This window comes from Ruditapes philippinarum, unplaced genomic scaffold, assembly GCF_026571515.1.
Source record: "Ruditapes philippinarum isolate M1 unplaced genomic scaffold, ASM2657151v2 ctg1504_1_1_1_1, whole genome shotgun sequence".
Lineage (NCBI taxonomy): Eukaryota > Metazoa > Mollusca > Bivalvia > Venerida > Veneridae > Ruditapes > Ruditapes philippinarum.
Window position 1 is genome coordinate 177,835 of NW_026852316.1, and position 17,287 is coordinate 195,121.

General features: G+C 32.8%; 1 protein-coding gene across 1 annotated transcript in view; it reads left to right on the forward strand.

Moving 5' to 3' along the window:
• The window catches only part of LOC132756542 (solute carrier family 53 member 1-like), a 56,995-nt gene that overhangs the window by 11,884 nt on the left and 27,824 nt on the right, over positions 1-17,287 (forward strand). Inside the window, exons 2-13 of the mRNA XM_060747639.1 lie at positions 460-768; positions 1,368-1,419; positions 9,202-9,303; positions 10,555-10,683; positions 11,323-11,471; positions 12,282-12,383; positions 13,275-13,355; positions 13,746-13,824; positions 14,440-14,627; positions 15,233-15,412; positions 16,164-16,311; positions 16,881-17,075. Coding sequence (XP_060603622.1) covers positions 700-768; positions 1,368-1,419; positions 9,202-9,303; positions 10,555-10,683; positions 11,323-11,471; positions 12,282-12,383; positions 13,275-13,355; positions 13,746-13,824; positions 14,440-14,627; positions 15,233-15,412; positions 16,164-16,311; positions 16,881-17,075 — 1,474 coding nt within the window. The 5' untranslated portion in view covers positions 460-699. The remainder of the gene's footprint in view (positions 1-459; positions 769-1,367; positions 1,420-9,201; positions 9,304-10,554; positions 10,684-11,322; positions 11,472-12,281; positions 12,384-13,274; positions 13,356-13,745; positions 13,825-14,439; positions 14,628-15,232; positions 15,413-16,163; positions 16,312-16,880; positions 17,076-17,287) is intronic.

Here is a 17,287-nt window from a genome sequence, read left to right on the forward strand (position 1 = left end):
TAATTTGTAGAACAATTGCTATAACACTTGAGAATAAGGTTTTAAGTTCAAGATGTATATGCATAGATAGTATTGCATACATGACAGTAAGTTAAGTAGAAAAAAAAACACACATATGACTTGTAAGAGACATGTGATGTACTTATGGGTCAAAGACTAAAAAAAAAAAATGAAAAAGTTATTTTTCTTCTACACAGGTAAATAAATATCCATTTGATTAATTTTACCCTGACAGTACATTTAAATACCTTAAAATCTTGTCTGGTTTTTGTTTTTAGTTGGGAGAGTTTTTGACATAAAATTATTTTATCATCAATCTTGTTTAATTTTGAACTGTTTTTTTTTTCCCCCTAAAATAATTCATCAGTTATGAAATTTGAATATTTAATTAGGTTATTTCATTTATAAAAAGGATATTTAAGTTCATTGTTAATATGTTCAGATTATTGTTTATTTCAGGTTAACCAGGGGCATACATGTAGACGAGCTTTATGCAGACTGGATTTTTGTTTGGTCTTAAATATCTGAAAACGGACTGGTTTAACTATTTTACTTGTGAAACCATAAGTTACGACCAAATTACCATATTAGATGAACTGAGACGAGAAAGGCTGGATTTGTGCCTATAATGTTAGGTTTAATATAAACATTGTATTTGGTTTATGTTAAACTGTATCCTAAATACGAGAGATTTGAAAGATGAAGTTTGCCGAACATTTGGGAGCCCATATAACACCAGAATGGCGCAAACAGTATATTCAGTACGAGGTAACGTATGCTTGTGTATTTCATTTACCTTATTTCAGCACACTTTGAGCACAAAGTCCCCAAAAGTTGGGTTTTGTGATTGCGTTATGCCTGTGTGAAGCGTGTTAGAGTATAAAATTGAACACAATAATGGAAAAATGTAAAGTTATTTTGAGTTTTACCTTTGCACTGTCAATGTAATCTTGGATAATCATAATATCACTTTAAATAAGAAATAACAAAATGTTAATGTAGCTTTCTCATTGGATAGTTTGAAACCTAAGATAACTTAAGTTAACCAATCACAGAGACTCAGTCTTGCCTAGTTCTGTTTTTTTTTTTTTTGACATACATTATATGATTGAAAATAATTCCGTAATTGTGGTATTAATAGTCAGTCTTTTGCAGAAAATTGGAAATTACTGGTCAGTTATCCAGGAAAGCTTGTCTCTGGTACATGTAGGTGGATCCACATCAGACATATGAACATAAATCAGCTTAAAAACAAAGATAAACAAACAAAGACAATATTCCTACTGCTAATATTCAAAGTCATAATTGTAAAGAAAATCTTCAAATAATGTTTTTATTTGCGATTTGTTTTCTCATTTTTCTCACAGTTGATGAAAGACATGTTGTACCAGGCACAGGAGCAAGCCCCGTCGGAAGAAGGTTTGTTTGATATAGCATAGAATTAAGACTTGAAGTGTATAAAGCTATATAACTAGTACTGCAAAAATTATAATGTACTTGATTATCTACGTAGTCACTTAAAACTGAAACAATACTGTTTAAACAGTTGTTCTTCTACATGCTTTACTATATGGTTATTCTACATGCTTTACTATATGGTTATTCTACATGCTTTACTATATGGTTATTCTACATGCTTTACTATATGGTTATTCTTCATGCTTTACTATATGGTTATTCTTCATGCTTTACTATATGGTTATTCTACATGCTTTACTATATGGTTATGCTACATGCTTTACTATATGGTTCTTCTACGTCTTTTACTATATGGTTATGCTACATGCTTTACTATATGGTTCTTCTATGTCCTTTACTATATGGTTATGCTACATGCTTTACTATATGGTTCTTCTACGTCTTTTACTATATGGTTATTCTTCATGCTTTACTAATATGGTTATTCTACACAGTGCTTTACTATATGGTTATTATGCATTATTTCTGTTGGATAAAGTAAAAGTGTGACATTTTCTAATTAACAAAGCACTGCAGTGACTGGTGGTGTTTAAGTCAAGTATAGACAGTATGCTATGCGGGTGTTTTGCGGCTTTCAAAACACAATTAACTACGATTTTACTTGTCATAAGTCAATTTGAATTGATATAATTCATAATTTAATACAGGTAAAAATTAGAAACATCGTAAACGTTGAGAATGAAAATCAGATCAATTACGTTAAAACATGTAAATGTGGGGGCTTTAATTACAAGTTCAGTATTTGAAAGTGAGTGAAATGTAGAATTTTTTGTTCACAGGGAACAACAAACAGTTTTTTCTTAGCATTGTAAGACGTATATGTATCGTTGCAAGCATATATTAATTATTATCTACTTATCAATGTAAATAGTTACCATCTTTGTACTCTTCTCTTGGAAATAAACAGCCCTTAAACGTGGTTTAAAAAAAAGATGTACATGTAGTAAAATGGAGCAAACAACAGAATTTTCTGACATCATTGGAGCTTTAAACAAAATTATTCTATTTTTGTTATAACTTCTTTGATGCAAATCATTACAATATGACATAATATTATTACAAAAGAAAAAAATATTTACAAGTGTTTATTAATACTGAAAATAGAAAGAGGATGAGTTATTATGGAAAATATCTCACTTTACATAATTATTTTCATTTCTTGAAATTTATCTTATATTCAGATGTTGACCAAAAACAAATTGTGTTTACCTGATTAAAATCATTATGCATTTTATATGAGTATATGTATAAACATTTTGAGGTGGCATTGTATTAAAAAACACTGGTAAGCATTGGTCGTTCAACACGTTAATTTTGTACAGGAAAAAACACATTCATGAAGAAAACTTAGTGAGAATGTTGGTTATTCAGTGGATTCACTGTAAGTAAGCTGCATGTAGTATCTTATATGGAAGAGTTAATGATATTTAATTGAAATCATGCATTTTATATAATTATATTTATGTACATGTAACTGTATATTTAGCATCAGGAATGGTAAGAAAAGCCACATATTCTTAGGTCAAGGGAACAACATTTACACCCGTATATCAGTAAAATATCATAAAATTTAATGCTTTAATTTTACGCTAAAGAAATGCATAAATTAACCAACCATTTTAAAAAGTTGCCTAGCCTTAAAGGAACTCCACTGAGGTCCAAAAGCCTAAAAACATAAAGTTTGAATTTCTTCCATAGATCAGCTGGGGCATTTAAAACAGAAATATACAATATATATGTATAAGAGAAATATACAGAAAAATGAATTGAAAATCATATTTTTGAGCCATTCTTAGCGCGATATGAGTATTAAAAAAAGTTGCAAAGCTTTTCAGTTAACTTAAAAACAGAGTGAGCGAGTAATCTAAAATTTTGTACACAAGATATTGGTCAAGACGGACATCAAATAGAACATTTTATCTCGAAAAATTATTTCCAGTCCCGTAATGTCAAAATACCACAGTGGGAGTCCCTTTAATTGCTCATGTAAAAACTTGAAAATTCATAATTATTCAATCAAATTTCTTACCTCCAAAAGTAATCCTGTTCTCGAGAAAGTTCATTCATAAATTTGTCATGTTACACGTTAGACTGAGAAAATGTTCTTGGCCATGAATGCAATTTTCTGTTGGAAAATAGCTGTTTAAATAATACTATTTCATAAGAGTATCAAATTAAAATTCCATTAAGGAAAAATCGTCTGAGAGAATTTATGGTTTCTTGTTATAATTTAATGCTACAATTAATACTTATTTCACACTATTAAATGACTTTTGGGCTCATTGTAAGTTATTGGGAAATATAATTATATATTAAAAATAAAAAATGACCGAATAATTTGATTGTTTTGCATTAATTTTCTGAGATCAAAGTTGTGCATTTGACAGCCTTGGTTTTTAAGTGCATTTTATATAGTATTTACGATAATGAAATAAAAGCTATGCCCATGACATATATTTGTGATGTTTAAAACTAAGTGTTAATTTGCAATGAAATGCTTATGTCAAATTTCTTTTGTCATTAAAATAAGACAGTTATGTGCCCGTAAATGATAATGCATGAATGATAATGCAGTGCAGTCATGTTATTTACTTGTAATAAGCAGAAAAATCGCAGGCAATCTGACAAAAGTTCAGATCTACTTATTTCTTACATGTAGATCTAATTGCCACTGTATATTTTTTGCATTCATTGTGATATGGATTTCCTGAGAAATCAATGCAATGCAATCAAACCGTCCTTTACAGATAGGCATTTGACGAAGTATAAAAATATTGATGTCAGTGGAAGTAAAACCGCATCGTTTTAAAGATTATTGGCTGTTTGAAAGATCACGAGAAGGTGACAACCTATTGGTGATTGTCAGATCCTAATGCATAGCAATATTTAGGAGCTGATTGTAATCATATTAAATCTGAGGCTAGTGCGATAGAATCTATAAAATTGCATAACTAGTAGCCAGTAATGAGGGCAACTCAGCAGGCACCACTCATATAAATCATTTATAATGGAATATATTATTAAAGAGTTTTTCCTTTGTGAAAGGTATTGCAGCATTTTTCTTAGCTCAACAAGTGGAGCTTTTGTCATGACTTTCTCATTGGCATTGGTGTTGGAATCGGCGTGTGCATTGGTTAACCTATCCAGTAAGGTCCATTTTCTCAGAAACTATAAAAGTTATTGACTTCAAACTTGATATACATGTTTATTGTGATAAGAATACTCCCTTTCAAAAGGGCAGATAATACTAAAATTATTTTATGCATACTGAGTAATATCCCTTTCCCAACTTAGATTTTTTTAAAGTATTTTACCTCAAACTTGATTTACATGTTCAATATCAAAATATGACACTGCTTAAGAAGGGTAGATAATCCTGAAATTCATTGTAGCAAAATTATGCCCCTTTTGAATTTCATTTTTAGCTCACCTGACCACGAAGTGGTCAAGGTGAGGTATAGTGATGGGGCTATGTCCGGCATCCGTCGTTGTGCGTTGTGTGTAGTGCGTCGTCAACAATTGGGTTGTTAACAGTCTAGCAGTCACAGTTTTGATTGGATCATCATCAAACTTTGTCAGAATGTTTGTCTCAATGAAATACAGATCGAGTTCGAAGATGGGTTATCTCGGGTCAAAAACTAGGTCACAGGAGCTAAAAATAGAAAAAGCTTGTTAACACTCTAGAGGCTGCAGTTTTCATCCAAATATTCTGGAAATTTGTCAGGAAGGTTGTTTTGATGATATCTAGGTCAAGATCGAAGATGGGTCATCTCCGGTCAAAAACTAGGTCACAGGAGCTAAAAATAGAAAAAGCTTGTTAACACTCTAACAATTGGGTTGTTAACAGTCTAGCAGTCACAGTTTTGATTGGATCATCATCAAACTTTGTCAGAATGTTTGTTTCAATGAAATACAGATCGAGTTCGAAGATGGGTTATCTCGGGTCAAAAACTAGGTCACAGGAGCTTAAAATAGAAAAAGCTTGTTAACACTCTAGAGGTCGCAGTTTTCATCCAAATATTCTGGAAATTTGTCAGGAAGGTTGTTTTAATGATATCTAGGTCAAGTTCGAAGATGGGTCATCTTTGGTCAAAAACTAGGTCACAGGAGCTAAAAATAGAAAAAGCTTGTTAACACTCTAGTGGCTGCAGTTTTCATCCAAACATTCTGGAAATTTGTCAGGAAGGTTGTTTTGATGATTTCTAGGTCAAGTTGGAAGAAGGGTCATCTCAGGTCAAAAACTAGTTGGAAGATGGGTTATCTCCGGTCAAAAACTAGGTCACAGGAGCTAAAAATAGAAAAAGCTTGTAAACATTCTAGTGGCTGCAGTATTGGTTCAAATATTCTGGAAATTTGTCAGGAAGGTTGTTTTGATTTCTGGGTCAAGTTCGAAGATGGGTCATCTCCGGTAAAAAACTAAGTCACAGGAGCTAAAAATAGAAAAGGCTTGTTTACACTCTAGTGGCTGCAGTTTTGATTAAAATATTCTGGAAATTTGTCAGGAAGGTTGTTTTGATGATTTCTAGGTCAAGTGCTAAGATTGGTCATGTCCGGTCAAAAACTAGGTCACAGGAGCTAAAAATAGAAAAATCTTTTTAACACTCTTGTGGCTGCAGTTTTGATCCAAATTTCCTGGAAATTGGTCAGGAAGGTTGTTTTGATGATTTGTTGGTCAAGTTTAAATATGGGTCGTGTCCGGTCAAAAACTAGGTCACATTGCCCAAATATGGAAAAATCTTTATAACACACTAGAGGTCACATGTTTGACTCAGTTGTCATCAAACTTGGCCATGATGCTTGTTTAAGACATTGCTTGGATGCGGTTTTGTCAGTTGAGCGATCCAGGGCCATCATGGCCCTCTTGTTTAAAGTTAATGTCTCAAAAACTGTCGAGGTTAATCACTTCAAACTTGAAATACATGTACTTAAGTTTTGTTAAAATCGAATGCATTTCTAAAGGCCAGGTAATTTTATAATCATTTTTTTGTCAGTCATGCCCCCTTATTGACTTTGAATTTCCTGGTTAACTTTATCAGTTGAGGTCCATTTCTTAAAAATTATCAAAGATATTGACTTTAAACTTGGAATACTAAATGTCTTGTTGACATACAAATTTGAAATGCATATCTCAGGGGCAGATAATCATAGCTGAGTTATTTTCCCTTTTTTTAGACGTAGAATATTTCCCTTTTTCTCTAAAACTGTAAAAGGTATTTAGTTCAAACTTGAAATATTTGTTCACTATCAAGGGCAGATAAGTCTGTCAAGAACGTTGGCAGATTGAGAATTATGCCCCCTTGTTTTAGGTAGCTTTTATTTACTATCTTACATTGTGAAAAATAGAATTCGCTTTCCACAAATGGCAATGTCTTAAAAAAGGGTAGTATTTTTAAGTGTATTGATTTTAAAATGACACAGGACTGCCTGTCATTTTTCCAGTACATATTTGCCCACCCCCTCATCTTCACCTTCCACGGTAATGTTACAAACTAGGCATTGAATTAATAACATAATTATGATTTAAGAAAATTGGCATGTTCTTCCTAAACTATTATAACAAGACAATTTAATTGAGCACTTAACCTTTTTTGCAGTTATATCCAATAAATATGTAGTATATAAAATTGCCGGGAACCATTCTTATCTTCAGGTGATTATGTTCTCAAAGAGATTCACATGTTCCGACATGTTACAAATGTAATGGAACACTTAAGATCTTGTTGTTTTTATGTTTGTCAGATGTTTCAATTTTGTCTCCAGGTTTTCTGAATTATTGAATTAAAACTGAGGGATATTGCAGTTTTAATAGAAAAACAATTTATCGGCGTATTTGTTTCTCAGAAAATTACAAATGGTATATACAATATAGCTATAAAATATTTCATGGTGTAAATTTTTTTTTTTTTTTGCTTTTATGTCATTTTGTTTCTTTGACATTTAAAGCAATTTTAGATAAGTAATGTGCAAAGATTTTTTTTCCTGAATTATGTTCTTACAGCAATATGTAAAGATAAATAGTTTTTTTAAGAACAAATATTAATGTCTATTTAGGACTTGTACATTTACAATATATGATTAATGTCATAATAATATTTGTTTGTGTCCAGTACTTTTACATTTGTTATAAACAGCTAATTATTTGTATAATTTAAGTCCTCATGTCCTTGTGTAGTAAGACCTTAGATAATTCAACTTTTTACTGGACAATTTTTAATGCAAAATCAACTCAAAAAAGTTAATGTTATTTTACTTTTTCTATTGCGACAATTTTCTATGCCAGAATACTGAATACTGTCATTTGAAATTGGGTCATGGACACTGAAGCTATTTATAGATTTTTCATATCCAGTAAAATTCATATTAAACTCTCCAGGGCTTAACATTTTCCAAAATCATTACAACACATTTTTTCCTAAATCCAAACTCATTGTAAATACATTTAGTGTTAGCAAGTATTGGTGATAACATTTAAAAGTGTTAAGGTTTTAAAGTTCATATGTTTACTATAAAAGAAAATGGATTCTGAAGGATTTGAATAATATTATAGATTTACTCATGAGTTCAGCACTGATGAGTTGATTTTTGCCATATCAAAAAGCCTGGGGGTTGGGGGGGTTGGGGGGCTTTTTATTAGGAATTTTACAGTATATTGTAGTAGCCCCTATAATTATAAGCTTCCATGATCATGACCCAGTTTATAAAGATTTCCGTGAATTCTGGCCAATTTCTGAAGATATATGTACAAGTTTGCATAATATTTCTCTAAAATGAAAACAAAGTTGTAAGGGGGGTATACTGGAATCAGCTTGTCCGTCCGGACGTCTCCCCATCCGGCCGTCCGGCTGTTTTTCCTTGTCCGCCCAATAACTTGAGATTCCTTTGACCCACAGTCTTCATATTTGGCATGGAGGTTAGTCATGATTAGTAGATGACCCCTATTGATTTTGAGGTCACTGGGTCAAAGGTCAAGGTCACAGGGGCCTTGACTAAAGAAAGCATGTTAGCCCAATTACTTGAGATTCCTTTGACCCATGGTCTTCATATTTGGCATGGAGGTTAGTCATGATTAGTAGATGACCCCTATTGATTTTAAGGTCACTGGGTCAAAGGTCAAGGTCACAGGGGCCTTGACTAAAAACAGCTTGTCCGCCCAAAAACTTGAGATTCCTTTGACCCACAGTCTTCATATTTTGCATGGAGGTTAGTCATGATTAGTAGATGACCCCTATTGATTTTCAGGTCAAAGGTCAAGGTCACAGGGGCCTTGAATTAAAAAAGCTTTTCTGCTCAATTGATTAAGAATGCTTTGGTCAACAGTCTTCATATTTGGTATTGAGGTTGTTTATGACTAGTAGATGATCCCTATTGATTTAAAGGTGAATGTGTCAAAGGGATTTTTACTATAATAAGCTTGTCTGCTCAAATGCTTGAGAATACCTGTCCGCAGTGTATTGATTTTGACATTTTCACATTTGAAGCATGGAGAATACATAACTAAGCAATGCACTGGCTTAGTAACCTCAGATTTGGCAGGGAAGTTGTCCTTGAGCTCTAAATTGTTGATTTTGACAAAGTGGTATGCTGGGGTATTCGTGCCATGACAGTGGCAGTTCTAGTTATTTTTGTTAAAATAACACCAAGCAGCATCCATTGTTATGATGCTACTAAATTTTTTGTTTCTTTATAAGGTATACATTTAAATTATACATTTTCCTGTTTCAGTAACTGATGAAGGAATTATTCAGCGATACTTTGCACGTTTTGATGAGAATTTCTTCCAGTTTTGTGACAAAGAGCTTGCAAAAATAAACACATTTTTTTATGGTGAGTTGTTATGTTATATGCTCCAATGTAATACAATCAAATTACAATGTATGGTGTAAAGTTTAAAAAAAAGCACCTAAAACCAAAAGGGGAGGTAATGAGTTCATCAATCTTAGTGGCGACTGCAGGCTGGTGACCATGTTCATAAAACTGTCTTGTTGAAATTGCAAGCTTGGTCGTAAGTCTCTGTCATAAGATAAGATCGCAGTAACGTCTTTGTTGATAAAACTGCACCCTGAACTTAAATCAGACTGAAACAAAGGTGAAAAGCTGTTGACATTGTATTAGCCTCTTAATTGGCCTCTTAAATGGCTCAGAAAAATAGTGGTTTAAAATCACATGATCATGAAATTCAAAATTATAGGCGACACATTCTGCTTGTTAAAATTTCAGGAATACACCTGTGTCTTACTATTATAGTTGCAAGGTTGGCTAAAATAAGGCAAAATAATTTTGTCAAAACGAGGCAAAATGATTGAAAGAAGCAAAAAATTATATGACCAGTTTGTCAAAAATCAAGATGGAATTATAACATCATCCGTGACTTTAATTGATAAATCCAAATTCACCCTTGTTCAGCAAACTTCAAGCAGCAGTTGTTTATCCCTGCATACTGATCCCATCTGTTCAAACAGCTTAAAGGATATATGCTAGAATGTATTTATTACTTTTACCCTGGTTTTTAATAATTTAAGATATATATTTACTCTTTATTGTTATGTAGATCTACATGTATTTAGTCCTTGATAATTTAATTTTAGCTTGCATGAGATACTCTTTTTATTCCATGTGATATAAACCATTTGAGCCATGTCACGCCAAAACCAACATAATGCGTTTGCGACCAGCATGGATCCAGACCAGCCTGCGCATCGGCACAGTCTGTTCAGGATCCATGCTGTTCGCTTACAAACCCTATAACAAGTAGAGAAACTGATAGCGAACAGCATGGATCCTGATCAAACTGCGCGGATGCGCAGGCTGGTCTGGATCCATGCTGGTCGCAAACTCATTATGTTGGTTTTGTCGTGACATGGCTCATTTCATAAACTCTCTGTCATTGACGTAATTGCAGAGATATTATAGCGAAATACCAACCATAATTATGCCTGTAGACAGCAAAAATCTATTTGGTTACATTATGTAGAATGATAGTTTTTTTTGCTTTTCTTTGAAAGTTTGAATGTATACTGGATTAAGAATTTTGGTTTTCAGTTTCACAGTACATGTAATTAAATTCTTTTGTTACAGAGAAGATATCTGAAGCTACGAGAAAATATGCGAGTCTTAAGTCAGAACTACAGCATTACACGGATCACGAGAAAAAGCCGTCAACTCTTCACCTACGTAGACGGAGATCCAGTGTCGCTTTCTTCAAAGGTACAAAATAATGAAACCAGGTGTCATAAATAGAGAGGATACTGCAATATCATCATTATTTGTGGAGCACTTATTTTCGTGGTTTTCGGGGATAGATCAATCCATGGAGTTAAGAACAAACGAAATGTTATTTTGTCTGCTGTACAAATATTTTAGTACATTATACAATCAGACAATTAACAAATTTAAAAATCCACAAAAATGGCATTTTTGACAGAACCACGAAATTTCATGCCCTTGACATTGAGTGATTTGAATGAGTGTGGGTTCGATACTATATTTATTGAACGAGTTGAATAAAACAATATCATGTGAACAAACTTTGCGTACATAAGATGATGTCAGACATTACATGAAACCATTGGTTTATTTCAAATAATGGTTAATTCTTTAACTCTTGGAACCAAAAATGATGAGCCTTTGCCATTAATATACAGCCAGGCCAGCCTGGACTGCCATGCAGTCTGACCAGGCTGTATATTGTTTCCTTACGTGCTTCAGATTTTTATCTTGATATCACTAAAATTAATAATGGACCATTCCAAAATTATAAGCTTGATTAATTATAGTCCATTTAAGAAATTCAGTAGGTTGAGGGTTAAGCCACATCTTTAACAATTTTGTTGTTGTTGTTTCCAGAAAAGGAGCACAAGGAACTGAACAGAACGCGCAAGCTGCATGACCTGAAGCTGGCCTTCAGCGAGTTTTACCTCAGTTTGATCCTTCTACAAAACTACCAGACGCTCAACTTTACTGGCTTCAGGAAGATTCTTAAAAAACATGACAAGGTAAATGCTTGAAAACCACAAGTTAACATGCCCATTAATGGTAAAAGGTTAACATCTAGTTATTTGGATAAGATCAACATCATGTTGTTAATATTTTCATTTAAAAAACATGATGATGTTGACATTTACAAAACATGATGTGATAAAAAACTCATAAAAAACCTGGGACATTATATAATTTGACAACAATTGGAGATTACTCTGCCTCGTCTTTACATCCTATTAGTCACGTTCGCCACCATTTTGTTATGCTGATCATTGTGAAAGATCATTCTTTTAGTCTGTAGTAAATTGTATAAATAAGAGAAATATAAGCCAACTGGCATAAGATTTTAATAGTACTTTCCTATCTTAATAGTCTTTATATGATTTTATGAAAATTTATCAATGAAATTTTTAATATACAACATTAACGGTAATATATGATTTTAACGCTTATTTTTATCAATTGATCAGCTGTCAATGGGAAGCCAGCATAGACCTCTTATGTGTTGTTTGTTGCTTGTCTTGTTAAGTAAAAACACATAAGATTTTTTTTTTATTAAAAATATGATTATGTAAACTCTGTCATGAAACATGGTAAGTTTATAATCCAAAATTATGGTGTGGTAAACACTTACTATAACTATATATTTCCAGAAACATGATGTGGTAAACACTGTCTTAGAAAAACATGGTAATGTTGACATTAAAAAAAAAAAAAACATGATGTGGTAAAGTGTCATCAAAAGACATGAAAAAAATTTCATCCCAAAAACATGATCTGTAAACACTCTCATTGTTATAACTGAACAAATATTTTTTACGTAGTTAATGAAGACAACAAGAGGTTTGGTATGGAAGCAGACACATGTAGACACGGCAGCATTTTATACAAACAAGGAAGTGGATCATCTTATCTGTGAAGTTGAGGTAATGTCTCAGATAATTGAGCCGCGTCATGACAAAACCAACATAGTGCGTTTGCGACCATCATGGATCCAGGCCAGCCTGCGCCTCCACGCAGTCTGATCAGGATCCAAGCTGTTCGCTATCAGTTTCTCTACTTGTAATAGGGTTTGTAAGTGAACAGCATGAATCCTGATCAGACTGCGTGAATGCGCAGGCTAGTCTGGAACCTTGCCGGTCGCAAACACACTATTTTGGTATTGTTATGGCACGGCTCATATTATGTATTTAACTTAGTGGATGTAATACATGTATGTCAATAATGTAGAAGTCAGTTAAACTTTACCCCACTAAATGTCTTATCTTTCTTTTAACCTTGAGAAAATTGTATAAATCTTTTATGAAAGTTCCAAAATATGTTCTAGATCCGACTAGGGAACTGTGTAGACCATGATTACAGTAGATGACATGGATGTGTTGACAGATCTTGGTCTGCACTGGGTGCATAGGTAGATTCTGTAACCTAGCAGGCTACGGGTTAACTTAATGTCTTTTTTAATCTCTGTGGCTTAATTGTTAAGGTCACTGGCCATTGACCTCTTGGCATTATGGGTTCAAGTTGTGTGAGTTATTCAGCTAGCTAACAGAAGACTTGTGGTTCTTCTTTGGTCTTCTGTCTTAAAAAAAAAAGCTTGAATATGGCTAGATGACCTTAACAGTATTTATACGACTTTAGATCCTACAAAAAAAATGAAGATTTGCTAAATAGATTATGTATTTACTGAGAAGTGCTGTACATGTGTTGGAATTAGTTATTCAAAGAGCTACACACTCCTGCATTATTTTCAGGTGGTTTTAAGTTTCTAACATTAAATCCAAGTCTGTTATTAGACTGTATTTCTTTTCTTTTTTTAGCAAAATGTGACATCAAATTTAGAAGGTGGTAACAGATCGAAAGCCATGAAAAGGTTGAGGGTGCCCCCTCTTGGTGATAAGGTAGGAGGAAAAATTATATATTCATCATAACATGCTGTCTATAAATAACATTTAATTAAGTAACAAAGTATGTAAAATAGGAGGTTACTGTCCAAGGCCCATAACCCTTCACTTGGATTTTGACAGAATTATGGCCCTTTTTGAACTTAAAAAAATTCTACATTATCCAGGCTCTTATTGTTTTACAAACAACCATAGAAAATGGCCGAGCACTGTCTTACAAACAGCTTTTTTTTTTTACTTTCCAGAAGCATTTATTTGTATCCTACATTTTCATTTTCCTATTTTTTTGTCGGCATTTGTCAGGCTATTACATAAAATTGTGTGATCAAACTGATTTGTTTTACTAATTCAATGGCTATAAAGATATTTTTCTGTCGATATTTATAGGAAAATCCTATGACAACATTCCGAGTAGGACTATACTCTGGTGTGGTAGCTGTGCTTCTTATTGTCATCATTGTGGCAGGTAAGATCTATAAATAGATTCTTATTCTATTTTTAGACTAAAACATTCTAATTTTAGACTAAAAAGTTTTATTTTTAGCTTGACTGTGTAAATAAACGATTGTATTATATGAAATCTTTTTTGAAAGAATTTGTTTTACAATTGTGCAAATATTGTGATGTTTACCTGATTTTCACCTGCAGTTTTTAATGGATTTTGTGTTAGGCTAATTTTAACTGTACCTCTCTTTTTTTAAAGGTTGAAAAGTTGAGAAAGTCACACATTTTGTACTCTTCCTTTAAGTTTAAGTTTTTTATAATGATCGGTTTGAGAATTCATTCTAGTCACAAGTTCTTGTTAGTTTATGTATAGGATTTGAAAGTATCAGTTGGTGAAAAGAAGTGAAATTTTGATTGAACTCACATCATGTAAAATGAACAACAAACTGTCTATTTAATTTTTGTGTCTTTACTTTAAACATGTTTAAATTGTCACCTGTGTGCAGTTACGGGTAAATTTCTATTAAATTATATAAAGAGTTAACCTGTTATTGCACAAAGGTGACAAAATTAAGTTTAATAATATATTACAAATATTCAAACATTGTAATGGATGAGATTTTTGGATATATTTCAGCATTTTTTATCGAGGTTGATGGGCCATGGGAACCAGCATTGAGAATGTACCGTGGAATGTTTATTGTAATACTAGACATCTTCCTGCTTGGTATAAACACGTACGGCTGGAGGTCATCAGGGGTCAACCATGTGCTGATCTTTGAGATTGATCCGCGACACCATCTTACACATCAACAGCTCATGGAGGTACGTTCAGATAGATCAGTGATTAATTGACACACACTGCCTAATGTAAAATATCAAAGTACATGTACCAATTTTCTTTTAGAATTTTCCTAGACTGTTTGTTAAATTGTCTTTCGTCTAATTCAGATCAAGGTATTGTTATTGATTTATAAGAAAGAGCAAAGGAAAATAATGTTCAGAATTTAATGTTACAATAAATGCCACTCCCAACCATGAGCGAGTGAATTAAAATTTGTGATCAGCAAAGTTTTAACTTCTGAAATGAAAATAATAATTAAAAGTTGTGAATTGTAGTAAGATAGATGCTGTTTGCATCTGAAAATTTGATTCAAAGATTTAATTTCAAGTTTTTAGACAAATATAACTAATTAACTTCTTTTAGGTGACCATCTTTCCCCTATCCCCCATCCCTTCACACACAAACACACACATGCACACACACACACTTAAGCTTTCTTGTCATGTAAAATGAGAAGCATTTTTAATTTTAAATTTAAGTGTGAATTTATTTCAAAGGTTGTATGTGTAAGTGTAAGAAGACTATATACATTCTAATATGTTTTGAATTTAAGAACGACTTTCACTGCGTATTTATATATTTTCAGTTGTCAACAGGACTGGCTGTGATATGGTGTATCAGTACAATGCTGTTTTTATTCAGTGGTGTATTTGGAGTATCTGGCTATATATTCCCTCTTGCCCTCGCTGGCTTCCTCTTCTTGTTCCTCATTAACCCAATCAAAATGTTCCATCACAGTTCAAGGATGTGGCTTCTTAGAATATTGGTGAGTATTTTTCAAGCCACTGTTTCTATATATAGGAACACACAAGCTAAATATAGTAAAAATTTAAATTTCTTCCACTCATTTGATTGAACTTGTTATAAAAAGATATCATATGCAGCTTCCTCTGTCTGTGGTTACATAGCTTCCATTTCATTTCATATTTACACCTTCTCCTAGCATTTTATCGCCACTTTGTCCATCTGTCCGTTCGCTTTTCTTGTCTAGGACATAAAATGAATCTACAAGAGGTATCAACAAGAAACTTTGTGGTTGAGAGATCTCATTGAGTAGAAGTGCAGTGCATAAGAACTGTAACTCTGTTTGCCTAATTTTGGAGTTACTGCCCTTTGTTCATTTTTACACTTTGAACTTTGTCCGGGACATAACTCTTAATGTACAAAAGATATCAGCATGAAACTACTTCTCTGTGTCCAAAACCTATTTGGGGAGCATAACCCGGTACTACCAGCTCTTGTTAACTGATATCTTCCATTTGTGGTATATTATCCCCTTTAGTAATATGTCTGTTACAATTTAAAACATTTCAAAAATTTTCTTAAGAATAAGATTGAATCTGATGGCATGCTGCTTTGACAATTTTGCTGTGACTCATAGTTACTAAAAATAACTTCATGAAAAAGGGAATTAACTTCATTATACATGTAGTTTTCATACTAATTATATTTAATGATGAATTATTCCTCTTATTACTGTATTGCTATTTTAAGAATGGATTTTTTTTATTTTTCAGTTCAGGATATTCACCGCACCATTCCATCATGTAGGGTTTGCTGATTTCTGGCTGGCCGATCAGTTAAATAGTTTGGCTACAGTACTTCTAGATTTTGAATTCATGGCGTGCTTTTATGCATTTGAAGTGGATTGGATAGGGCCTGATCGTAAGACAGTTTATTATATATATTGAAAATACTATGATAGTACTAAAATTTCAAATTCTAAATTTTTTTCTATTGTTTTTATTATATGTGCAAAATAATATAAAATTAAAGTTAGAAATAATTCTGAACTTACAGAAGTAAATGGTTCACAAGACAGTTTAGAATGAATGTTTCTGCCAATTGTTTCTTTACTCAGTCAAAAAATCAAAGTATACTTGGCCTTAGAGGGGTGTTGTTCAGTTTAAAGCCAAGACATGGCATCTTTAGAAAATTATTTTTAGATTGCTTGTTATTGCTTGTTATATAAAAATTATTATATATTATAGGTTTGCTTTACATGACAATTACTGCCACACTGCAAGTTTTCAATTTTTGGTTCATAGGATTTCTACATGTAAACCATATAGTATAAAATTGGAAAGTTTTCAATCTAGTTTGTAATTTTGTTAAATGAATAAATGATTGCGATTTTAGTCTAATTGATCTGCAAACATGTTCATTGTTGATTACATTTATTGGAACACATCATCTTCTCTGACATGTAATTAGCTGAATCATAATATTTTCAGAACCGAAAGTGTGTACGAAGCATGTGTATGGGATCCGGACAATAGTCAGTATATTACCGGCTTGGTTCCGGTTTGCGCAGTGTTTGCGACGTTACAGGGATACAAAGCTGGTGTTCCCGCATGTGATAAATGCTGGGAAATATTCAACCACTTTCCTAACAGCATTTTTCTCTACAATGTATCATCTGCAAAAAGGTTGGTATGCTATACATGTAGTTATATATCTTTAGTAATAATGTACAGGTGTGTGAAAAGTGACCACAAAAATGTTTGTCAAAATTTGATAAGAATTGAAAGGGAAAACATGTACAAAATAATTTTTTAACTTATCTTTCATTTTTAGCTCAACTACAGTCGAACTCCGTTCACTCGAACTCGGAGGGCCTGTGCAAATTTGTTCGAGAGAT